Here is a 25,772-nt window from a genome sequence, read left to right as displayed (position 1 = left end):
AGTATATGAACTTGGCTAAACTATGCATCAAATTCAGTTCTAAATGTTCTGCCAAAGGCTAAAATTGCAGACATTCCCTCAAAGACAGGAAACACATCACATCGAAAGCACAACGCCCTCTTGTGCACTCCCTAGTATTTCAGACACATTTCATTTACGACTTAGATGTTTAGAGGAGTTTTACTAACTGGGCAGGTTTCTTCTTCTTTTTCAAAATGTTAATGAAATGTTTCAAGCAACACTGATAGCACAATATTCACTGTAAGAATTTCACGCATCTATTGTTGCATGAATGTCATTTATTTATTGAAATTAACATTATTATGAACACATAATGGAAAAAATGCTCCTCAAAAGAGGAAGGTTGATGTTGACCATCAATAGGACAAAGCTATCTTCAAATGATAGAGATGTAGGAGACAGCTTCACAGTTTGGTTTATAAGTACACTGAGGAAAAGGTTCATCTATGGGTGTGTATCCGCAGGTGCAAGGTTTTGGATGAAGAGGCTCAGGAATGTCTCCAGCTGCTTGCATGATCTGTATGCAATTAGTCCTCCCTTATTGGCCCAGCGATCCACTCCACTGGTACCTTCATTTTCCACATGGTACACCAACTGTGGCAACTCAAGCCCTGTTTCTGGATTTCTATCCAAGCATTCTTTGAAGTCTACCATTCCCCCACCCATGGCCTTGAGTATGGCATGAGCAGCACAAGAGTCCCATTTGAATGTGGTGTCTTCTGAAAAGATATAAAAGTCCACAAGGCCTTGGACAACACACAGGCTCTTGTAACCAGCCCCAGCTGCCCGGAATATGCGATCTCCACAGGCACGTGACAATGCAGCTTTGATCGTCTCCTTTTCACTTGTACTAATGACAGCTGAAAAACGGTGAGAGAATGCAGCCTCGGAGCTGGTGTTTCCAGTCAGAGGGCTCCGAGGGTCACTGCCATTTCTTTTAGAGATGGGAGGCTGATGTGAATAGATGCTGGTTCCCAGGTAAGAAAGTCCCCAGTAGCACTGTCCTTTCCATCTGTGGAAGAGAGTTTTCAGTTTGTGGAGGTAGGTTATCACGTTTACTTTTTATTATTCATGTTGCTTTCCAACTTCATTATATGAAAAAAAAAATTAATGTAATGAATCTCAATGTCCTTAAGCCGAGAAATAGATATCAAGTGGCTAATTTATTTCTAAAAGATACTCCTTTGCATACAGCTGCCTGTGCTGTTGCAGATTAGGAATGCTTTCAGTTTTACAGCAACATCACATCAATCTAGGGCAATGCTAAAATACTTGTGGGATTTCTGGATCTCTAGGAACACAGCAAAATTTCATTGCCATTTTTGGCATTTAAAATTGAACAGGGAAAAAGATGAGCACATTGGTTATCTGTTTTTTTCAATCTGCAAGTCGTTTATGATCCTCATACTTGTTTTCTCCCTTAGTAACCCTTTTCATTGTCTTACTCACAAGATCCACTTTGGCTTTAACACCAAGAAAGATGGACTCAATATTTTTGGCAAAAAAAATAATAATAGCACCTATCATTTCTCAATGTTTAATTTACTGTGTGTGTTCGGTAACTTGCTGTATTTACAGAAGAGGAAGCTGAGGCTTAGAGAATGTAAGTGTAAGAATCTAAGTATCACTCCAGAATCTGTACCCCTGTTTTGCCCACTAATTGTATGCCATGATTCTGTCTGCAGCCAGTCCCAATTCTTTTTAATTTCTTAATTACCTTTTAAAGATAACAAACATTTTTGGTTTGGAAGAAGGCAGGGGGAGATGAGAAATGTCAAAATTTCAGAGGTGTAGTTTATGACTATCAAGGAACAAACAATTCTCAGTTGCCTAAACCACCTCAAAGTTCTGTAAAAAATATGTAGTCCTATACAATTAGAACAACAAGACTTAAGTCAATGAAAACACCACTGAAACTGCAGAAGAGCTGCTTGCTTCCATTTGGACTCTGCCATGCCCTAGAGCAGCGGTTCTCAACCTGTGGGTCGCGACCTCTTTGGGGGTCGAACAACCCTTTCACAGGGGCCACCTAAGACCATCAGAAAACACATATATAATTATATATTGTTTTTGTGATTAATCACTATGCTTTAGTTATGGTTGGGGATAACCACAACATGAGGAACTGTATTAAAGGGTCGCGGCATTAGGAAGATTGAGAACCACTGCCCTAGAGTCAATCCCAAAGCACAGACCATGGATCAGAGGCAATTGGCTGCCCTCCACGCTCTGCACAGGAGTCCATGGAAGGGTGACAAGGGAGGAGCTGCCACATTTATAGGGGCAGCAGCCCATAGTCAGGTTCTAATCCTGGCCATAACTACTCAACTTTCCATTAGATAATTTTCACATTTTTATTTTGATTTCTTCTATAATTCAAAAAGTGTAAAAGTTCAACTGGCAACATAGTGATAGCACCTACCTTATTCCAAATGTATTAGAACACAGTGTTACCACTGTTCCATGGATCTGGTTTTGAATGGTTTCTAGGAATAGGGAACAAGATTGCTATATCCCAAATGCAAACAATGATTTCTCCAAGATACGATGTCTTTTAAAAGCTTCTACCACATGCACTTAGCCCAACATAAAATAAAGTAGGCCAAATAAAAGAACTTTAATTCAAACACCCCCAATATATCCAGTCACAGGAATACCACGTGGAGTGGTAACCTTGATGTTAAGCAAAGCTAAGGTTGTAAATTCTAAAACTAATAATCCAAAAGTGTTCATCTTTTACCTGAGGGTGTTTAGGTCTTGTGATACGAAAGGTTGGTTGATGACTCCCATCAGGGGCACCCCTGTCTGTATGTCGTAGACACCAATTAAAATGGTGACGCACTGAAGTCCACTGGGGAAGATCCCTTGGTTGGATTTAACATCAGCAGAACCTTTTATATACTGATAAGTTGAATCTGAAAACAGAGCAAATTTGTTTGGATTCAGGTAAAGATTATTTAGAAAATAATGAACACATTTATAAACTCTGTCCTATATCATTTCTTTCTTCTAATTTGAAAACTGCAGTGGTCTGAACCTCTGTGTCTCCCCAGAATTCTAACTCCCAACAGGGATGTAGTAGTAAGCAGGGCCTTTGGTAAGTGCTTAAGTCATGAAGATGGAACCCTCAGGAATGAGATTAGTGCCTATAAAGGAGACTCCAGAGAGATTCCTAGTCTCTTCCACTATGTGAGGACATGGTGAGGTACTGGGTGTGAACCAGAAACACAGCACTCCCCTGACTGTGATGGCACCTTGATCTTGGACTTCCAGCCTTCAGAGATGTGAGAAATACATTTCTGTGGCTTATAGGCCACCCAGTTCATGGTATTTTGTTAAAGCAGCCCAAAGGGACTAAGACAGTAACCTATCGGGTTTTACCTTTGGGTGTCACTTGTATTGACTAGTTATTGAGCTCTTGCACTCCACTTTTAAGCTACTTGTGTTTGATTTTCCCGATTTTATGGGAGCTCGAAGGGAGAGGACATGTCTATGGTTCCTGTGGCATCTAGCATTGTACCGTGAATATAATAAGCACTCATATTCATCACGTCAAAGGCATTAAAAAAGTAATAACTCAGGACAATTGGTGGGATTTTTTAGAGCTCTTACGAATCATAGGGCAAGTCCAATGTGGATGAGGAAGCCACCATGTAGGAATCTGTCTGGGGTGAAATTACCTTTTTTGTCACTCACATTAGAAGACACAATTATGGTAACACAAATGGAAAAAAAATTAGTGGGGCTCCTGTGAAAAAGAAGCTGAGGAGCCAGGTTTCTTTTTAAGAGATGTACATGCCAGCAGGTAACTGCCAAAAAGATTTGCTGGGCAAAAGGTCAAGAGGGCTAGCTAACAGAATCAATTCAGGAGAAAACCAAGAAATGGTCAATCTGTATCCTCAGAAATCTTAACTGATGCTGATTTACCTTTAGGTGATAAAAATATTTTGGGAAAGAGTCTTAGTTTGCATTTATAATCTATTGACTGAATGTTCTATTGGGGTGGCCAAAAAGTTCATTTAGTTTTTTCCATATGATGGCTCTAGTAGTGCTTAGTTGTCTTTAACTTCATTTGAAACAATTTTGTTAGATTGTATTGTGACGACTGTCATATCAGTGTGCATTTTAAAAAAATATCAAAATTGGTGAATTTTTGTGTAGCTATTTTAATACTGAAGATGGAAAAAGATACACAACATTTTTGATGTATTATGCTTTATTATTTCAAGGAAGGTAAAAAAGCAACTGAAGTGCAAAAGAAGATTTGTACAGTGTATGGAGAAGGTGCCGAGTGATCGATCATGTTAAAATGGTTTGTAATGTTTCTTGGTACTATTGACATTGTGGCCAAATAACGTCTTTGTTGTGGGGCTGTCTTACTCATTGGAAGATGTTTAGCAGCACCGCTGGCCTCTACACACATAAAAGGCCAATAGTGGGAGATAGCCAACATACTCAAAATACCCAAATCAATAAAGTTATTGGTGAAAATAAAAATGTGTCACTTACTTTATGGACAAAACTCAACAGACTTTTTGGCCAACCCAATATAATTCCTACACGATTGAAGGCCCTCCGATAACCCTGTGTTAATGTGCTTGTAGGATGGGGAGGGAAGTGGAATTTGCTGTTGGCATAATGAATGGTGCCAGTTATATTGGGTTGAATATGCCAGGCAGGTGGAAAAGAATAAACAGAACTTCTGAAAACTGATACCTAGGGCACTGTATGTATAGCATCTTTGAGATGAAGTGTGCACTTTTAAAACAGTGAGCTACAGATTTTGGTTCTATCACAACCATGACCAAAAAATATATATAATGGGTGAAGTTTACACAGGGCTTATATACTCACTGCCATGAGTCATATTTAGCTATGTTTTGTTTGACCTATACAGTGGTTTTAATTGAATTAGTAGGCAGTGGTTAAAAAATGATAGCGCTCACTTCATGACAAAAAGTTGAGAGATCTCACTTAAAAACCTGAATTTTAGTTTTCCTTTGAAAATCTGAAGATCTGGTGTGGGCTCCCATATGGCAGTTATCTGCTGAAGGTGAGTGCTCTTTAATTGGCATGTGTGCTCAATTAGGTATAGCTGTATCATGTCCTTCTCTCATATTTAGCAGTCTGGCTCCTAAAGTCTTTAAAAGATGAGTTCATTACACTTTGTATGTGGTACAGAAACCACAAATACACATGTCTGTTATATATTATAGATATACATCTTTATAACAACACATCATAACACAGACACTCTTCTTAATTTATCATTGTAAAAGTTAAAAAACATTTAACTTCCAGGAGAGTTAAACTACATTCAATTTTTATTTTTCTAAACCTCCCACCCAAAAGGATTACTACTAATAATAAATGAATAAAAGCAAATACACTATGCTCTACTTACCTATGGGATCCACCCAAATTCCCAAAATGTCCTGTGGAATGGTGATCTCTATTGAATCCAGAGTTGGGTCAGTAAAGGCAACATCCTGATGAACAACCTTGGCTAATGCTTCAGACGCCAACTTGTTGCCATGAAGGACTTTGCTAAGAAGCTCTACTGTTTCTTCCTCCGTTGGACATAGTCTCAAAATAATCTTTTCTCCTAGAGTAAAGATAATCTAAAAGTCATTACATTTCAAGAGTTTCAGGGGAGAAAGAAAAATGGGAGGTGGGGCAAAAGCTGTGCAATTAGAATGTGTGAAAGCAATCTATCCATATCAGTAGTTCCTAACGTGGCTCACTGCCAGGATCACCTTGGGGTGGGAGTCATAAAGTCACAGATGCCTAGTGGTCACTCATGCATTTAATATGAATAGTGAGGGATGGGTTGCAGGAATTAACCTTCTCCTCAGAAAAATGCTCGTTTGGGAGTATGTACACAGTTTTGTGTCCAATTGAAGGGGCCTCATGGACCAGTTAGGAACCCGTGAGTCCTGAGTCCTTTTGACTTCGTAATACATATAGGTTATCTGGTTGTGTTTGAATATGGTATTGAAAAGAATGGTGTTTTTGTCAACACTCCGAAGTGCTTCTACCTCTTCAATGATGCTGCTTTTAATGAAAAACGTTTATGTTCAATAAAGTACTAAGATGAAGTGTACTGATTTTTAAATGTAGTAAAACTATATGACTCTAAATGACATACATAGAATAGCTCTCCTCTGTGAAACACTGGAAATCAGGATGTAAGCAAGCTGCTTCTCTGAACGAAGCCACAATTTACCAAGTTCAGGTGCTTTACCATCACTTTAAACATGCTTCTTAGACCCTTGGTTAATGTGGCTTCCAGTTCCCAAAAAAGTGAGGAAAGAGACTGGCAAAAATACACAAATTAATAGCAACAAAAAGTGACAGCAATGGAGAACATAGACTTTTAAATATTACAAAAACATGGCACTTTGGGGCTTCTTAGTTATGTAGACGAATACTCCAAGCTGCCCGAGCCATTCCAAGAACCAGCAGCATCTGCACCTCCTGGGAGCTTGTTAGAAATTAAGAACTCCATACAAATTGGTAGTTACGAAACAGTCACGGGGATGTAAAGTACAGTGTAGGGCACGCAGTCAATCATATTGCCACACCCATGTATGGTGCCAGGTGGGAACTGGAAATACCAGGGAAACACTTTGTAAAATACGTGATTGTCTAACCACTATGCTGTATACCGGAAACTAATACAAAATAATATTGAATGTAAACTGTAATTGAAAAATAAAATTTAAAGTTCTTTAAAAAATAAAAAAGAAACTTAGAATTTCAGGCCCCATTCCAGACCTACGAAATCCTGCGGTGATTGACATGATCATTAAAGTTTGGGAAGCACAGTATAAATCTATTAAAATGAATCAGCCAGAAACATTCACTTAAATTCAGTTAAGTTAAATTCAAATTAAATTACAGTATTAAAGTTGAGGAATAATAATACTAATCAATGCCACTTATTAAGCATTTACTCTGCGCTCAGTAAAGTCTTGGGATCATTCAAAGAAGCAAGTCATATCACATCATGCCTTTGCTTAAAATTCTCCAGTGAATTCGCATCACACTTAGAAGAAAAACCACTTTTTCCTACAACCTTCTATGATGTATTTCCTGCCTCACCCAAGTCCTTCCCCTTCTCCATATTTCAGCCCTTCCACCATGCTAAGGCCATCCTCTCCTTCAGTTCTAGGAAAATGTATGTGGAATGCCTTTGCCCCTATAATTCTAGATAAGTAAAATATTAAAATACAGTAAATGTTTATGAATTAGGCGCACATAGGATTTTAAGTATAGAGTTTGTTATGAATTAGTCACAGATTTTTTTAACCTTAAGAAGTTTAAATGAGATATTTCTTACTTCTGTGTATCACAAAACTAATCGCATCTTACATACCCATGAAGAGACAAAAATTTTTTCCACAATTAATCCAGAAATTAGTTTTTTCCTTTGCAAATGTGCCTCTAGATGTTTAATTTTTTTGTCATGGATTAGGGTTTAAAGTTTACTATTCTAATCTTCTACCATTAAGCAAACAAAAAGCTCAAACTAAAATAATTTATTTCTCTGAAAAGAACCAGATGGAGATTTTGGTATTTTTTTCTCTATACCACAAGGAACATGGAGGTCCATCAAAGAAGAATCTGGCACATAGGAGACCAATTAAGTAAGACTTAAACCTGGTATTAAAAGGAACATTTTTATTTCATCCAACTCCCTTTACAGAGTTTCTAAGAACAGAGAAAAGTGAGGTGATTTGCTTCAGATCACACAGTATTTAGGACTAGGGTGTCTACATTTGCAGCCAAGGTCCATGACTCCACAGCAGGTCCACAGACAGGTTTAAACCTTAGACCTGAAATCATCTGCACACTGTGTAGTTTACACCTTTTGGGGGCATCTGTAACTTCCAATAGGTTCCCAAAGGACCATGCAAGTTTTCGCAAGGTTAAGTCATACATTATTTAAATGCTACAGGTTTATATCTAAAATAATACATGTGGCTTTGATAAATAACTCTAAGGTACCACATTCCCCTAAGTTAAATGGCCTGATATTTTGAGGAATTGAATAAAGTTTAATATTCAAATATTAATATATTGTCATTTACATGAAAAGTTCCCAAATATCCATTGATTTTATAATGTAAATTGAAAATTAGAGTAGTATATGATAATTAGGTTACAGAAATACATTAAGATTTGTATACTTACCCAAATCATTAGTAAACTCATTGGATTCTTCTCCAAAAATTTTTTTTTCCAAGCCTGGAAACTGAATAATTCAGAGCATGACAACAAACCAAAACAATAACAATAAATAAAAACCTATATACATGTTCAATTCTGAACAGATTTCCATTTCATATTTCAAATTAAATAGTTCAATTAGATATGAAATTTAGAAATTTACAATTCCATAAATCAATCAAACCATTAAAAAAGTGAAGTCAGTTTGGTTCAGTACTTAGTTTTCTAATATTTTCCTGCTCCTTTGCCCTTATAAAAAGTCCAAATCATGGTAGAAGTCTGCTTTCCTTATGTCCTGTTGAGTTTGCAGAAATATTTCTGGGAACTTCTATCTACTTAAGGACCATAGAATTAGAATGTTTTCAAAGGAAATATTTAATTATTACTCTTAAATAGCACCCTAGTAGCTTATACAAGTTACTATTATTGATCAAGTATGTAAAATTATTACTTGAGACTGGATAGAAGGGATTAGAAGATAACATTACATTTTGTTTTCATTTTTCAGGTGTTTTTCTGCACCTGATGGAAGTATCATTCACCTTCAGGGTAGGAAGGTGATATAGCAAAAAAAGAAAGGAAATATTTTAATGACCAATAATTTATGTATCAATATAGAATGAAAAAAAATCTTGTCTCATCTTTGTTCAAACAGAAAGCTTTCAGATATGTTTTGCTTCTGACTTTCTCTATAGCAAAGATAATTTTTCTCAAAATATGTGCTGAATTATAATATGTGTGATGTTCTCAGGGAACAAAAGCAAGGAAATGCTTCAAATACTTTAACTCAGTCATTCACAGATGGCTAATAGCTTTAATAATGCCTACAACCAACACTTGTTATTTGTTCAATTTTGAAGAATAGTGCAAGTCAACAAGGCTTGGCAATAAGCCTAGTCATCAAGGGCCGAGACGCAGTTCCCAAGCCTGCTTACAGACTGTTTCTGAGGCTACAGGATGTAAGTCATGAAACAAAGGTATTTCATACAGCCAAAACTGAACGCGATTTATTTGTTTCTAATTGCTGCCATATACCTCATCAATGAGCAATTGCCTCAACTCAATATAATGCTTTGGGACAAGTATTAGCCCATAAAAATTAACATTGATACATTTGTAATCCAGTTGCTCAACAACCCCTTGCAGCCAACTATCTTGATCAATACAAAATAAACTTGCTTCACTTAGTGTATTGTAGCTAGATATTATAGAGCACAAAAAAGTACAGTTTGCGGAGATTTCAAAGGGTCATTTATTCTCTCTTCTTGCCTGTGGTCAAGAATTTACTTAAATGATTTTAAATGATTCCTAATATTTTGAGAACTTCATAGAAAACTATTCCAATATTTTATAGTGTTTTCTGTCATAAAGTTCTATCCTCCTAAATCTAAAATATATACATATAATTATTAGATCATGTAAAAGGCCATATAGTATTGCAAAGATGTACAGACTCTGGAGCCAGGTTGCCTGTGTTCAAAGCTGGCCCTGCTAAGTTACTTAACTTCACTGTGCCATTCTTTTCTCACCCATTAATTAATATAACATTTTATTCTTCATAAATTGTTATGAGTTAAAAAGTTAAATAAGCCTTTAGAACAGTACCTGACACATACTAAGCATTTATAAGTGTTTGTTAGTGTAATTGTTTGTTACTACTATTTAAGAACCCAGTTTTTCCCCCAATCAGCTTACGATACCTAGAATCACAATCATTATTAGTTATAAACATTTTTCTACTAAAATAAAGGGGGACTTTAAGTCTACAAGCCCATAACCAAGGTAACAATTAGATACATGATTATATCAAAAAGGTGGGACTTAATATATCAATATTTTTAAAAAGTTATAATACAGTATTTTCTCATGCTTATTGAAATAAATTGTATGTGCCACACACACCCATACACATAGAAGGGAAACATTCTAACAATATATAGCAAAACATAAATGTGGTATTCTCTAGTGGCAGGATTAAGAGGATTCTTATATTTGCTTATTTTCCAGAGAATATGTACTCTTTATTAAAAAGAAACTTAATAAATGTAAAGTTCTATACCAAAATATTTCTCTCTAGCTATTAGACTTGTGAGTGATTTTTATTTCATTATTTACTTTTCTGTATTTTTAAATTTTCCTGCAGTGAACATTTTAGTGTACTGTAGTAAAAACAAAACAGTTGTTTATTTATTTGAATCCAAGATGCACATATTCTGAAGGAGAGAAAAAAAGAACAGGCATGCTATTCTAACAGAGAACAAAGGCCACAAGGGCAAATATTTTGCAATTACTTTGGCTGTGACCTTTCTTACCTTGTTCTCCATATTCTGTTTTATAACTTCCTGTACCAGTACATCAGCAAGGGTCTTGAAATCAACTGCAAACTTCTTGTTCTTTTCTCCTTCTTTCTTTTCTTCTATCAGCAGCTGGAAGAGAGCTTCCTGCTGCCTGCATGCTCGGGCAATGTTGGCAGCTTTCTCAGAGACATGGAGCAGCTCCCGGAGGATATCTGACATTTCTGAACCTTGTTCTTCAGTTGCAGCTGTGGCTGGAATCAGCACCCACCCTCTCTGCTATCAGCTGGAAAAATACAAGAACGTGAAAGAGAAAGTAGTCCAGAGAGTGATGTCAGTCAAGCTGGCATCTGGCAGTCAACCTGGTCAGCCTGGCTGAACAGCTAGTATACAGAGTGGCAAAAGTAGGCTTACAGTTATTTGTATGAAAAACAATATAATAATTAATAAATAATAATTCAAGAATAAACTGCTTTGTGTACTCACAACTGTAAATCTACTTTTGTCCCACCCTTTATATCATAGTCACATCCTGGATGTGGGAGAGTAGATATCATCTAAAATTTGAAACTTAAAGTACGTATAGTCTTAAAAGTCCATTAGGCAAAGAATTGACTTTTAGGGATTTATACTTATAAATCATTGACAGGCAGGTGAACACACAAGCATGGCGTTAAAAGGAAAATCAGATTCTTGTAATGACCTTAGAGCGATCACACAGGCTTAGGAGTGTTCTTTCTTTCACCCTATCGGGAAGTTGGAGAGAATTTATCCTCTGAATTCTGGGGCAACTTCCTAGAATACTAAGCACCAGTAAGCCCTTTTGGGTTCTGCAAGACTGAGGCAACTCTTGGGCTAGCGACCCAAGCAATTGCCCAGCCACTTTCCCCGCCCCATAAAAAAGTCCTGCTATCTGTGCTACTCTTCTAGTGAAAAAAAAGTTTCAATAACAAAGTGAAGTAAAGCATGCAATTTGGGGGGACATGAAAAGTTCTGGCTTCTAAGAGATATGCTATCACACCTTGATACCCTATTGTGTAATTAGGAGAGAAACAGTTCTCATTTTTCAATAGTAGCTATATTTTCTTGAAAGCTTTAATAATTGTTATCTCTTTATTGTGAGAATTATGGTGGGGATTATCAGTCCTGTCTTAAAGTCAAGAAAACTAGAGCTTAGAGAGGTTAAGTAACTTCTTCTGGGTTACACAAGAACACAGACTCAGCAGCAGCCCATGTTCTTCATTATGACAATAAACACTGAACTTCTTCTAAAAGTTCCCTTAACAGATATCACAAGGCTGAGAACTAGTACCACAATGAAGCAGTCAATGTAATGAAGTCCATTCTGAATTGTCAGAGCTTGTTTAAGTTAAACAAACTTGCTAAAAAATATATGCTATTTTCTTAAGATTTTAAGTCAAGTATCATGAGAAAATATGTCCAACCTCAATAGTAACAAAAGGAAAGTAAGTAAAAGCCATGAGACATTTTTTTTTCTCTATTAAATAGACAAAGCGGTTTTGAAGTTACCACTCATTCTCGGAAAAGGTGTGGTGAAGCAGTTGCTGATCTCTGCTAATGGGTGTGTGCACAAGTGGGTTTCCAGAGGGCGATGTGAAAAAAATGTATCAAGTTCCCTGGAGATGTCACTACCTTTGTAGCCAAAACTCCAGTCCTCCCTTAAGTTATGTTAAGAAAGTCAGAGTTGAGTTAAAATATTTCTGTGCAAGAGGATTAATATTATTTACAATAGCATAATGTTGAAAATAGTGTTCAATATTGGTAAAATGTAAGATAGACTACTTTGTGGTCATTAAACTCACATTTTTGAAGAATATTTAATATGGAAATATGTTAATGTTATACTGCTAATTAGAACAATCTGTGGATATATATATATATATATATATACACACACACACACACACACACACACACGCACACACACACACACACACACACATACCCATACCCATATACATATATACACACATATATACACAATACCGCCAAAATGGAATTATCTTCTGATCTTCTGGAGGGCAGGCCCCTTGTAGTACAGGCTTCCTCCGCTAGGTGAGTGTTCTAGGAACCCATCTGTATCAGTGTAACAGCTGGTGTTGTTGTGAGAGGCTGTGTTTGGCCTCAGTGAATTTTTTTGAAGACACTTCCAATGAATTTGCCTATTTTATGATGGGTGATTTCTGAGCACACCTGCCCACACCACGCAGAGTATTCAGAAGTTTTTAACCAAAAACAGCATGGCCCCCATGCCCCACCCTCCCTATTCACCAGATCTTGCCCCAAGTAACTTCTTTTTTGTTTCCCCAGATGAAAAAAGTCCTTAAATGGAAACATTTTGTCAATGTGGAAGAGGGGGAACAAAAAACGATAGAAGCACTAAAATGCATCTAAATTGAGTTCAAAAACTGTTTTGAGCAGTGGAAATAATGTCTCAAAGGGAGAGTACTTTGAAGGTGACTGAAGTTTAAACATGGAAAAATAATACACAATTTTTTATAAACTCCTTTTTGGGGGGTCCCCCATATATGTTACCAGTTAATGCTTGTAGATACACATACACATGTATAAGTAATACATCCATACATAGAGAAAAGATTGAGAGATTAGTAGGTAATGTTTTAAAGGTAGTTAAATATGTATTTAATGGTAGTTATTGCTGAGCACTGGAATTGTGGGTGACTTTTTTCCCATTATGCTTTTCTATAATTTTTAAATGTGCTACAATTCTCAGATATTTTACAATAAATATATGCTGTTTTTATAATGAGAAATGACATTTTAAAATAAAAGACAAGAATTCCTCATTTCCTGCAGAGAGTTGTCCATACCTGTACTATGGTAATAACACAAAAAACTGTCAGGTGGTAGAGAGAGAGTAAAACATTAAACAAAAACTGTCTACTAAATGCCTTTTTCAGGAATGAGTGATATGATCAAAGATTCACTTTGGTTTACCTGAATCTAAACACTAAGAAAAGCAGTTACAGTACATTAATACGGCTGAGTCACTTTGACTTAGAAATAATTTGACATTTGTATACTATAAATTATGTTATATAATTTATACACACAGATACATACATATCTTAGTAAAATACACAAGTCCCAAGAACATAAATTCAATAACTTTGATAATTTTGATTTTTGTTCTTAGGTTATTATAAGGGAAATGAATCAATGAGCCAATAGTTATCTTAATAGCTTTTTATTTTAAAAGCAGCATGAAGATTTTAAGAAATCCAATTTGAAAGTTTTCTAGATAAACACTACCAGTATTATCTATTTTACTCAACTCTGTTAAAATCAATTAATTTTTTTCCCTAAAAGAAACACCATTGGCTAACCTAAGAAACTCTTTCTTCAGAGACCCCAGAACACTCAGGGGAGCGACTCATAGGCTACAAGCTCCAGGGACCAACCACCCTGCCCATCCTCTCACACAGCAACTTGACCACTGGGAAAGAAATAGCTCCTTTAAACTGCAGTCCTGGTACACAGATTTTAGGGATTTTAGGAATTTGTTGTAACATAAAAATCTGGGTTTTCAGTTCTGAAGCTATGTGAGTTCAACCTTAATCACTCTTTATTCTGATGCTACAATAATATTGTATTTTGTCAAACTCCAGCTTGACTGCCCAGAGTCAGTTTTGAGACTTAGCTTTCTCCAGCCATCCTATAAGAAACTCATCCTGTAAGAACCCAGCATTTCTTCAGCTATTTACCTTTTACCTGGGTCCCAGCTCCATTTAAAAAAAAAAAAAAATCTTTCATAGCTATTAGCATCTACCTGCAAGGCTTTCTGATTAAGTTGCATAGCTAGCCTGCTGCTTTCAGACTGAATGGACCATTTCCTCCAAACGAATCTAACCACCATTCTTTGTGCTTCTCTGTAAGCTGCTTCTTGATACCGTGTATCTCTCCATCTGCCCTCAACTCAGTTTACTCAGGCAAGCCACAACCTGAGGGGAGCACTGGACAATTCATCCTCACCTTGAATGACTCAACTTAGAGATTGTCTACAGAGAAACGGAGGACTACATCCAGTACAGAATTTCTTCAGGCTTATCAGCAGCTCTTATTAATACTTGTGGAAATTTATCTTTTAGATGATTTTTAAATTATTTATTTATTATTTTTAGAGAGAGGGTAAGGGAGGGAGAGAGGGAGAGAAACATTGATGGGGGAGAGAGAGAGAGAGAGAGACAGAGAGAGACAGAGACAGAGAAAGAAACATCAATCAGTTGCTTCCCTTACACACACTGTCTGGGGACCAAACCCACAATCCAGGCAGCCATGTGCCCTGACCCACACCAGTTAGGGCCTCTCAGATGATTTTTAAAAGCACTGTTACACCTCATTATTGATCTAAATTTTATTTAAACATCTCAAATACCTTAAAATGAAAATTATTAGGAATTCATGATTAGCAAGTTATGACATTTACCATAATTTAATAGCTTTCAATATAAAAGAATTCCTTTTGATTAGTATTTTTAATGGGTGTTCTAAGATCCACCTGTATCAGAATTACCCAAGGTGCCTACTTAAAAGACAGATTCCTGGGCTCCATCCCAACTTAGTGAATCAATCTCGGGATACAGGGCCCAAAAATCTGTATTTTTGTCAGCCTCTAGATGTTACTAAACACTGAGATTTAATAGCTACTGTTCTTCAGGTTTCTTATTCTAATTAAACACTACACTGGCAATTTTGTGGGGGTTGAGGGGAGTGTGGCACCTGGTGGCAGATACCTTGGTGAAACCATGTAGGTCCAATGGTTCTGCTACCACTTTTTTATGTGCAGAAACAGGACCAAATTAAAATAATAATAGCTAACATTTATTAGGTGCTTACTATATCTTTCTAAGAAGTTTACATATATTAACCCATTTAATTATCACACAACCCTATGAAAAAGGTATTATTCTCTCCATTTCATAGATACAGAAACCAAGGCACAGGAGGTTATATAATTTGCCCAAAATTACACAGCTAGGAAGTGGCTGGGACAAGATTCAAGCCCAGGCAAGCTGGCAGAAGCCCACTCTGTCAGCCAGTACTCCAGCCAATAAAATTCTTTCATAAATTATTAGCAGTTAACTAAAAAAAGAAATGAGTAATTATTGCATAAATAGTCATAAACATATTATTATAAGGTCCCTTATACAGCAAAGGGTAGAGAACACACACCTAATAGCTGTTGTTAGTTTGACGATTATAAATCACTATTTATTTAATGGATGCCTTATTCCCTTCTACTCTCAGAAGAACCTTTTCCCCAGCTCATTCTCAGCCTCACTGCACACTGCCTTCGCTGGACAGTGAAAGCTCATCCATCATGTTCTATCGATGTCTCAGTGCAGGTCGAATTTTTCATTCCTCTTATATTAGTTACTAGAACTGCCATTAACAAAAGACCACCAACTGGGTAGCTTCAACAACAGAAATTTATGTCTCACAGATCTGGAGGCCAGAAGTTCAGGAGCAAGGCGGTGACATGTTTGGTTTCTTTTGAAGCCTCTCTCGTTGCCTTGCAGATGGTCACCTTTTTTTGTCCTTATATGACCTTTCCCCTTAGCGTTCACATCCCCGGTGTGCCTCACTCTTCTTATGAAGACACCAGCCAGGTTGGATTAGGGCTCTCTCATATGACTGCTTTTACCCTTTATTGCTTCCTTAAAGGCCCTATCTCTGAATATAGTCACATTCTTAAGTATTAGAGGTTAGGGTTTCACCATACAAATTTTAGGGAGTACACCTCTCCTAAAAGGGAGACCTTGATAATCTAAGCAAATGCCAGCACAACCTATTCCTTTGTCTTTCATTTTCTGGCCAAACAGTAAAACTGGGGTAGTGCTCTCTTCTCCACATAAGCAGTCAATAAGTTTTAACTGTGTGAAGCAATCTTTCCCACACGGAATTATTTAATAGCTAAATCATTAATGATGTAGGAAACGTTGAAATAACCTCTTATAAGCCTTACTTTGTAACAACAATCACATTTGAGCAGAGTAGGTTTTAAGGAATTATATTCCTCACTATCTTAGACCAAAATGTATATCTATCACAATGTCAGATATAAACAATCTCTTTAGCTTTTGTGGGATTATCATATCCAGTTGGAGAAATATTGACTAAACTGAAGTAGGTCAGTTAACAAGAGGGGAGGGACCCTTAAGACTTTCCTGGAAGCGCAAATCTCTCTACAAAGATAAAACTTTTCATTTCTGACCACTCTATCATCTCATCAGAACACCAGAGGTTTAAAAATCATATCTGAATAATTTACACATGCTTTAGATGTAATAAACAATAGAGTGGGGAAGGCATAGCCATTGGAATCAGAGAAACTTGGGTTCAAAACCTGGCTCTGCCATTAACTGTGTGGCATCAGGTAATTTACTTCCCCTCTCTGAGCCTCTCTCCTCATCTGTAATATGAAGGTATCACATACCTTGCAGAGACATTGTGAAGATCAAATGAGGTATTTCTGGAAAAGGACCCAGCACAGAGCCTTGCAAATAGCAGATAACAAATGACACCTATGACTATTAAACCCAACTTCACAGAAACCCCAGTCACATGTCCTTATTGGAGAAAAGAAGAGGCAGCAACTTTATATGGGTCACTGAAACCTTTTTTGAATATTTACTAATCCATTAAATCCAAAAGGCTGGGACCTAATTGTAATTCTCGGAATGACTCAGAATAAAGTTCCTTTATGCAGGCCAGATCTGATTACTTTAGTTTCTGGGCGTCTGGGTGGAAACTTGGCTCCTGGAAGCTGCAAGACTACTCTGGCTTCATGGTAGGCCATCTGTGGATGGCTCTGGAAGGTCATTATTCCGTTAAGGGGCTATTTTGTCAAGATATTCTGTGGCGATTCTAGGGCCAGGGAAGTTGTGTGAGGAGTCCGGTTGTACCAGAAACTGGCCATGCCCTTTTGTTGTTCACAGGGACAGAAGTGTGAGGACCCGGATAAGCTAAATAGAGCTGCTGTCTAATGAATAGGCAAGTGGGTCAAAGCATTTCCGTTCACATTCCCTTCTTCCTGAAGATAATCCGCTACTTCTCCAGAGCCCACAGTTTTGCCTTTTATACAGTTACTCCACACCCCACACCCACTATTCACATCCTGAATTCAGTCTTTGACTCATTCTCTAAGGAGTGGCCATTTGGAGCTATTGTATGGTGGCCCTGCCTGACAGCTATTGCTGTTCGGGGAAGAGGCTGGACTTCCATGAAATACCTGGGTTTTTGACAAGAAGGTGTTTGTGGTGGCCTCTCTCAAGAGGGTGCAGCTGTCCAGGAGTCTTAGGTGGGCACATGCTGAGGGGCTGGCCCAAGGCTCTATTTAACTCACACTGCTGTTGTAGAGTAAACATAGACCTTGGTCTCCTTCCCTTTTGCTCCAGTACGTAGGGCTGCTTTAGGGCAGCAATCCCCAACCTTCCTGGCACCAGGGACAGGTTTTATGGAAGACAATTTTTCCACAGGGGTGGGGGGGGTGGAAGGAGCTCAGGTGGTAATGTGAGCGAGCGATGGGGAGTGGGGCGAAGCTTCACTCGCTTGCCCACCACTCACCTCCTGCTGTGCAGACCTGTTCATGGACCAGGAACTGGGGACCCCTGCTTTAAGGAGTAGTTTAAAGAATGGAGGCTGTCTAGGCAGAAGGGAAGGGGAACATAAGTGAGCACACATAAAGTATGTCGGGGCTCAATTTATTCAACTTCTGGAGTAACCGTGGATGGATGAAATGCAACACGCAACAGTAGCTTTCTGTTATATCCACATGAGATGCTCATCTGCCCACCTGGTTACCTAGGCCAGAGGGAAACTGTATCATAAGCATTACTGGGGACTTGCAAATACTACCTTTTGCTCATTGGAAACAAAATTGTCCTTCCAGTATATAAACCTTGTTCAACTTTCTGACATTTGACTGTCAAACATTTCCCAGAATACATTAAGTAGTACACTATAGGACTGACTGTACTTTTTTTGGTTTTATTTTACTTTGATCTTTGCGATATTGCTGTCATCACTTCATAAGCTCTGATTAAACTTAGCGTTTTAGTAGCTGATTTCCCACTATCTGTCCATTTACTCTCACGCTCTGTGTAGGCCATTTATTTGCATATGCTGTTCTGTCTGGTTGACTGGCTTTCCTTCTGACTTCCATAACTAATGTCTACTCACCCTCTCAGAATAAGCTCAAGGACAAGAAACTTGAACAGCTATTTCACAAACAAGGAAGTGCAAATGACCAATAAACATATGGAAAGATAGTCTACCTCATTAGTAATCAGAAAAATGCAACTTGAAATCACAACAGGATATCACTGCATATCCAGAGAAATAGCTAGAAATAAATACTGAAAATTTCAAGTTTGGGTAAGGACTCACTGCTAGGGTGAATAAAATCGATACAACCATTTTGGAAAACTATTTGTAATTTGTTGACTATAAGCGTAACCTATGATCCAGCAATTTTTCTTGTAGATATATACCTGACAGAAATTGATTCACATACGTATTAAAAAACACATGCAGGATATTTATGAGCAGCATAATTTGCAATAACCTAACACTAGAAATAACCCAAATAACCATCAATAATAAAATGGAACAAACTGTGGCATCTTCACATAAGAAAATACTATACAGCAGTGAAAATGAGAGAAATACTGCTAGAGGCACCAACATGAACAAATCTCACACACAAAAAAACTTAAGGTGTTAGAAGTCACAGTGGTGAAGAAGGAAGGGTTATTGATGGGGGAATATGAAGGGGATTTTTAGGCACTGATAATGCAGAGTGGGGCAAAGGTAGGTTTACAGTTGTTCATATGGAAAATAAATAAGGCAACAATAAACTGTTTCGCATACTTACAACTGTGAACCTTCTTTTGTCCCACTGTGTATTTCAGATCTGAATGATGGTTACATGGGTGGGTTGACTGTAAATGCATCAAGCTATATACATTTAGGACTTACATACTTTTCCTTATGTATTTTTAATTCGATAACAATATTTTAAAGAGAATATTTGTGCGTGCATGCACATGTGTAGTCAGTCAACAGTTGGCTCCTCCAGGAGCCATTCCTAATGCATCTTTATCCTGGGCACTTGGGCCATGGAGGATCGAGGCAGGTCAAATCTTTAACATAGCTCTCCAACACAATGTACATTAGTTTGCTTATTTACACTGTCTGGCAAGAGGTTTAAATGTGTGTGGTTTCTTAAGGCTCTTAGCACATACCTTAGAGGTGTGCAAACTTGGCCGATGAATTTCCTCTTGGATTTGTAAATACAGAATTCATCCTCGTCATATTACTTATTGTACTTGGATTTTATGAGCATTACCCAGGTGACATTAAGCATGTAGGCCCATGTTTATTTATATAAAATCTACATATATTCATAGATGACTAGCAAATGGATCACATTTTTTAAAAGCACGATTTGGATCCTGAAATTATGCTCTGTCATTTAGAGGTGACCTATCTTGACAAGATTAATTTAGCTGATTAAATTAGTAAGTTTAGAGTGGTTTTGTTAGAAAGGACATTAAATGTGGAATATGTAAATTCGCCTATTTAATCTTAACATTCCTCTCTACCCACTTCCTAACTTCCAAATAGTGTTGACATACATGCAGTTTCTAAGCTGATCAGTCTACCTCACCCTAGTTCTATTAAGGCTACTAATGGACCACATTAGCCCACATTTTTGCTCACTAATACTGTTTAAAGAAATAGACCACAAAGATGTCTTCTGTTCTCAAAGGCTGCGCTGGTAGATTATAAATATGAACTTGTGCTAAAGTGGTGTTTTCCAAAACAGTGAGATCAAGAATTAGGTAATTGGAATGCTTGTTGAAAACATAGATTTCTTTGGACTTTTTCCCTAGAGATATTGATTTAGCAGATTTAGGTTGAAAACAGGGAATGTCTTCTGAACATTTAAGGAAACCCAAGGGGCAACAGTCAGCTCTCATTGGTTACTTAGGAGCAGAACAAGGAACCCTATAGCTACTGCAACTCAGAACAATGGCCTTGGTCAGCTAAAGGTCAATTTATATTGTCACTTTTATAGCAAAAATTAAACTCTGGAGAAATGCTGGAGAAAGGTAAGTTGATATAATAAGTATTCTACACTAGCATAACACTTGTATAAAGTATGCATTTCAAAGACTTCCCAGAACTCATTTGAAAGTCATGAAAAAGTATTCCATTTAAAAATACTTTTAAGCCCTGGCTGGTATGGCTCAGTGGGTTGGGCATAGTCCCGCAGACTGAAAGGTCGCAGGTTTGATTCCCAGTTAGGATACATGCCCGGGTTGAGGGCGAGGTCCCTGGCTGGGGGAATGCAAGAGGCAACCAGTCGATGTTTCTCTTGCACATGGATGTTTCTCTCCTTCTCTTTCTCTCTCTAAAATATAAAAAAAATCTTAAAAAATAAAAAATAAAAAAAACTTTTAAATTTGATGGGGACCCTGCCTTGGCTGGTGTGGTTCAGTGGACTGAGTGCCAACCTGTGAACCAAAGGGTTGCCAGTTCGATTCCCAGTCAGGGCACATGCCTGGATTGTAGGCCAGGTCCCCAGCTGGGGGTGCACAAGAGGCAACCATACATTGATGTTTCTCTCCCTCTCTTTCTTCCTTCCTTCCGCTCTCTCTAAAAATAAATAAATAAAATCTTTAAAAAATTTGATAGTGATCCTTTTTACCCTCTTCTCCATAGTTAGTAACTTTTTTTTTAAACAGAAACAGTTCATTTAGATAGTTTTCTATCTGCTATGCTCCAATTATATGCTTAAATTTTAGTATGCTAAGAGATGTTTTTAGAGCAACCATGGTGTCACAAATGAAACCTGAAATCACATAGAATTTAAAAAAATAGAGCAGATTCAATGTAACTTTATTAACTGTAGGAAAGAATATTGTTAAAAATATAAATTTAGCATAATGCAGAAAGAAAAGACACACATGATGACTTGTAAAAAGACTCTTTTGCATTGAATATTGTTTATAGTTTTGATCACAATTAATCAAGTTCTAGAATCTTATTAATGCTCAAGTCCTTTTTTACATTTTTTTTAATAGAAAATTTACAGGAATGCTAACAGATTATGTCAGCTATTCATTCCAGCAAGTTATTTTTCCACCTGTGCGCTGCAATCTTGCCTTTTTTGTTTATTTGGATCTGTCCTTTTATAATGTTATTATTTTGGCCTACTGTAAGTTTCTTATTTTTTAATCCTCACCTAAGGACACGTTTATTGATTTTAGAGAGAGGGGAAAGGAAGGAGAGAAACATCAATATGAAAGAGAAACATCGATAGGTTACCTCTTTCAAGCACCCCAACTGGGGATCATACCCACAACCCAGGAATGTGACCTGACCAGGAATTGAACCCGCAACCTTCCAGTTTATGGGATTACACTCCAACCAACTGAGCCACACCTGCCAAGACAAGTATCCTCTTTCCCTAAGAAATTTTGATTCATGAAGTCCGAAGTTGCAACACGGGCCTTTTTAAGCCATTATTATCCACTACTAGGTAAATTTTAAAATTAGATAAGATTGGGAAACACTGCTCCACACTAATCATGAGAGGGAAGCAAAGTGCTGTCAACTCTGCTTTTATTTCTAAAGTCTAAACCAAAAAACAAAAAATATACAAGGGGAGTTTTATTAGCTTCATCACAAGATGCAAAATACAGGGTGGAACAAAAGTAGGCTTACACTTGTATGGAAAAACAATACAATAATACAATAATAAATTTTGTTTTACATACAACTGTAAACCTACTTTTGCCCCACACTGTATCTTAACAAGGACATTTCTGGCACACATCCAGAAAAAGTTCTCATGCAGACCATCCTCATCTTTAATAAATGAAGGCATGCATTTTCATTATCACTTTATATAACATAATTATCTTTTAGGTAATTTGTCTACAAGATGAAATTGAATAAGACATTTTCTAATTGTTATCAGAGCCAAAAATATTTTTAAAAATATATACCCATATGTAATAAATAAGTTCATAACTTTTTTCCAAAGGACTTATATGTCAAATTAGGCATATTTCCTTTTTATTTTTAAGGACTACCCCAAGTATAGTTCTAATTTAAATCTGTAATAAGATATTTCACATTAAATGGCATGAGATCAAGCTGCAATTTCCAAGCAAGTGGTGGTTTATTCCAAAACCTTGAAAAGAAATGGTAGCTTATTCTATGTAAGAAGTAAAATATAATTTTATGCATCTTACATAATCCTCTTCATGACTAAGAATTAACTTCAAGAGTAGTATAAAAATTGGCAAAAGCTTAAAAGTAAAGTAGGTTCTAAATAAGAATGCAAAGACATACCTGCACTGAGAAAATAAAATCTTCTATTGCCTTTATTTTTCCCTTTTAGTCCCTGTTTTAAAAGGTAAAAATGCGGTCATCAGCCCATAGCAGTTTAGTGGATTATTTTCATCATTACACTACTGTCATACTGAGCAGGGCTGATCCTTATCAATTTCTTTGGTTTCAAAGCTAGGCATCACAAAAAAGGGGGAGAGCAAAAAATATTTTATTCAACATGTGGGATGCACTTAAGTGGAACATCCATACAGCCTTAACCCACTGTCCTTCAGAAGTGAAATGTCATTCACACAGTGGGCAAACATCTGGTTATTCAACTTTAAAACTAGCTTTAAAATTAGCTTTAAAGCCCTGGCAGGGGAACTCAGTTGGTTAAAGCCTGGGTCCCCAAATGCCAAGGTTGGGGTTCCATCTCCTGTCAAGGCACATGAAAGAATCAACCAATGAAGGCATAAATAAGTGGAACAAATAGAACCTTGTCTGTCTCTCTCTCAAATCAATTAAAATGAGCTTTAAATACTGGAAATCTCTAAAATATACTCCTTGGTTGTTTATATGTATTCCTTATGGGTATATTAGTCTAGGGACTTTCCTGCTCTTTATATCTAACAGTATATACACAATTCAGCCAAATCCACGTTAAATATTTTCTCCCATCTACTCTGGCCACACCAATTATGCACATCTCACAAAACCGCCTTTCAAAATGCAGGGAATTAAAAGCAAGGAGGTACAGACTTTTCTAAGTATAGTCCCATCGTGTTTATTGTATACTCATCTAGGAGTCTAGTAGGTCAGTAGCGGCAGCCAGGAGCTCTGAACACCACTGAGAAGCATCTCTCAAAGCAAAACCTAGGGGCACTTCCGACAGCTACGCCATCTACCTGTGGAACCTGGGCCACTGCCCTCGACAACTGTCAGCTCAGCTTCGACCTAGAAATGCTAATGATCAATTAAAAAATAAAAAGTGGTTTGCTAATCTTTGCGCGCTCTCTCTGTCTTTCGGGTGGTTGCCGCAAAGCCCGGGAAGCCACAGGACCCGCGAGCTCCTCCGCCCGGCCGGTTGCAGCAGCGGTGCGGGTGGCCCGGCCGGGCGGCAGCGTCGGGACAGCGGACTGAGGTCATCACAGGCCGGCCGGAGGGGCAAGCCACCCTCCAGGCCCAGATTTACTCACCTGCAGTCCGGAGAGGCGATCGGGGACGTGCTGTTCCCCTGGATCGCGAAGCAGATCCGAGGAGGAGGGAGTTGTGGCGCTGGGGCGAAGGGGCGCGGGGAGGAAATCGTATTACCTAAGCCGGGGATGCGGAGCCCAGAAGGAGGCTGCAGCCTTTCCCTCTAGAAACGGAAGAGGCGGGGGAGGAGGAGGAGGGAAATGCGGAGAAAGAGGAGGTGACCAAGCGCGCGAGAGGCTAGCCGAGGGGCGCCAGGCGTCTGGCCGCAGGCAAGGGGCAGGGAGCGCGGCGGAGGTCTGGCGAGGGGAAGGCGAAGCTGGGTGGCGCGCTGCCTCCCGCGGCCCTGGCTCGCCGACCTCTGCATCTGCCAGGCCGCCTCCCCCGGGACCGCTGCGTGGAACCACCGTGTAGCGACGCCTCGAGGCTCCCGGGGCGGGCGAGGGCATCCCACGCCAGCAGGAGCCAGGCGTCTGAGACGTCACAAGCGGAGCGGCACGATTCAGAGGGGAGTGCCAGGGAGAATAGGGCTCCACGACCACCAAATCCCCTGTTTTTGTTCTTGTAGCTGCCCATAAATTCAATTTAAACCCCTCTTTCAGTCTTTGGTGTGTGGGGTGGGGGGCGGGGGCGGTATTACGGGTTTGACAGAGAGGTGGCCTCCCTGAAGATGGACTTGCCGCCCGAGGCAATCAGGTCCCATTGTTCTAACAGACATGTCAAGTATGCTAGTTGTTCTTCAAACTATAGCAGTGTCTCCTGGATGCTTGCCTTATAAGGTGTAGGCCTAGCGCCACCCTGACAGTAACTATGTCAGGGGTAGGAACTCTGCTCTCTTGAACCCTTTAAACCGTGGTATTCAGTATACCTTAAAGATGGCTTTAAATGGTGGTTGAGGCTAAGGATGAGTGATGATGAGGTGTGGGGGGGGGGGAGCAGAAATTTTTAAAAGGCAACCAAGTTTTTGGGTAAAAGGGGCTTGGCAGCCAGCCCAGCAGGTTGACGGTTGACTGTGAGTGCACAGGCCTTGTGAGCAGTGCTTCACACACCCACTTCATGGCACACCCAGGAAATGGTAATGTCTGAGAGGTACAAACCAGGGTAAACAGAGGAGGCTGCCCTGCAGGAGTGACTGGGCCCTCCCACCTGGAGGGCTAAGGAGACCAATATCTACATGTCTATAAATCATTCCATGGCATGAAATTGGAAAGTTTTGTTTCAAGTTCTGGCTGGCAGGTTTTCTTTACCAAATTTTCCAAAACCCCACCAAGACTGCCTCCTGAATTGTTAACACTTGATCCTCAGCGCAGTGAGGAACCACTAAGAAGCCTGGAGCAATGCTTGACTTGTCACATTCCAGGAAATGGTGCTCAAAACTTGACATTTCCAAGCTGAACTCATTTTTTTACGTCCAGCCTGCTTCTGTGGTCTCTAACTTGGGACAACTCCTCCTCTTCTACCCTTCCCCCATCTCATTCCCAAGCTTTCATTCACTAGCAAGTCAAATTGATTCTGTCTTCTTTCAGATTCTTTGTTCATTAATTACTCTAATAATCGTATCTATGATGATAATAGAAAAAGTTTAAAGGTTAAAAAAGAAATAGTTTAAACATGATATTCAGAAATAAAGAGGCAAATACCAGAATA

The 25,772-nt window shown here is 38.5% G+C and overlaps 1 protein-coding gene across 2 annotated transcripts; it reads right to left on the bottom strand.

Moving 5' to 3' along the window:
* Nucleotides 1-279: 279 nt before the first annotated feature.
* Nucleotides 280-24,533, bottom strand: INPP1 (inositol polyphosphate-1-phosphatase). 2 transcript variants are annotated; one of them, XM_090281806.1, is made up of 6 exons: nt 24,131-24,533; nt 10,566-10,833; nt 8,218-8,278; nt 5,426-5,626; nt 2,762-2,936; nt 280-1,033 (listed from the first exon to the last, which is right to left on the bottom strand). In XM_090281806.1, the coding sequence occupies exons 2-6, from the start codon at nt 10,767-10,769 to the stop codon at nt 466-468; spliced, it is 1,209 nt and encodes a 402-aa protein (XP_090137932.1). In that variant the 5' UTR covers nt 10,770-10,833; nt 24,131-24,533; the 3' UTR covers nt 280-465. The 2 variants fall into 2 exon arrangements, with proteins under 2 accessions (XP_090137932.1, XP_090137941.1); XM_090281815.1 differs by lacking the exon at nt 24,131-24,533 and adding an exon at nt 17,026-17,110.
* Between the last annotated feature and the right edge of the window lie 1,239 nt (nt 24,534-25,772).

Source organism: Furipterus horrens, unplaced genomic scaffold (assembly GCF_987537825.1).
Source record: "Furipterus horrens unplaced genomic scaffold, mFurHor1.1.pri manual_scaffold_1, whole genome shotgun sequence".
NCBI lineage: Eukaryota > Metazoa > Chordata > Mammalia > Chiroptera > Furipteridae > Furipterus > Furipterus horrens.
Note: the sequence above shows the minus strand (reverse complement) of the source record. Positions and strands in the feature narration are given on the sequence as shown.

What these genes read in the sequence shown, in the direction of transcription:
- INPP1 (XM_090281806.1), bottom strand. Translation starts at nt 10,769, where the DNA reads ATGTCAGATATCCTCCGGGAGCTGCTCCATGTCTCTGAGAAAGCTGCC. An exon ending in TGAGTTTACTAATGATTTGG is followed by an intron (nt 5,627 to 8,217) that starts GTAAGTATACAA and finishes TCTTTACTCTAG; the next exon opens with GAGAAAAGATTATTTTGAGA. An exon ending in CAAGACCTAAACACCCTCAG is followed by an intron (nt 1,034 to 2,761) that starts GTAAAAGATGAA and finishes TCTCTTCCACAG; the next exon opens with ATGGAAAGGACAGTGCTACT.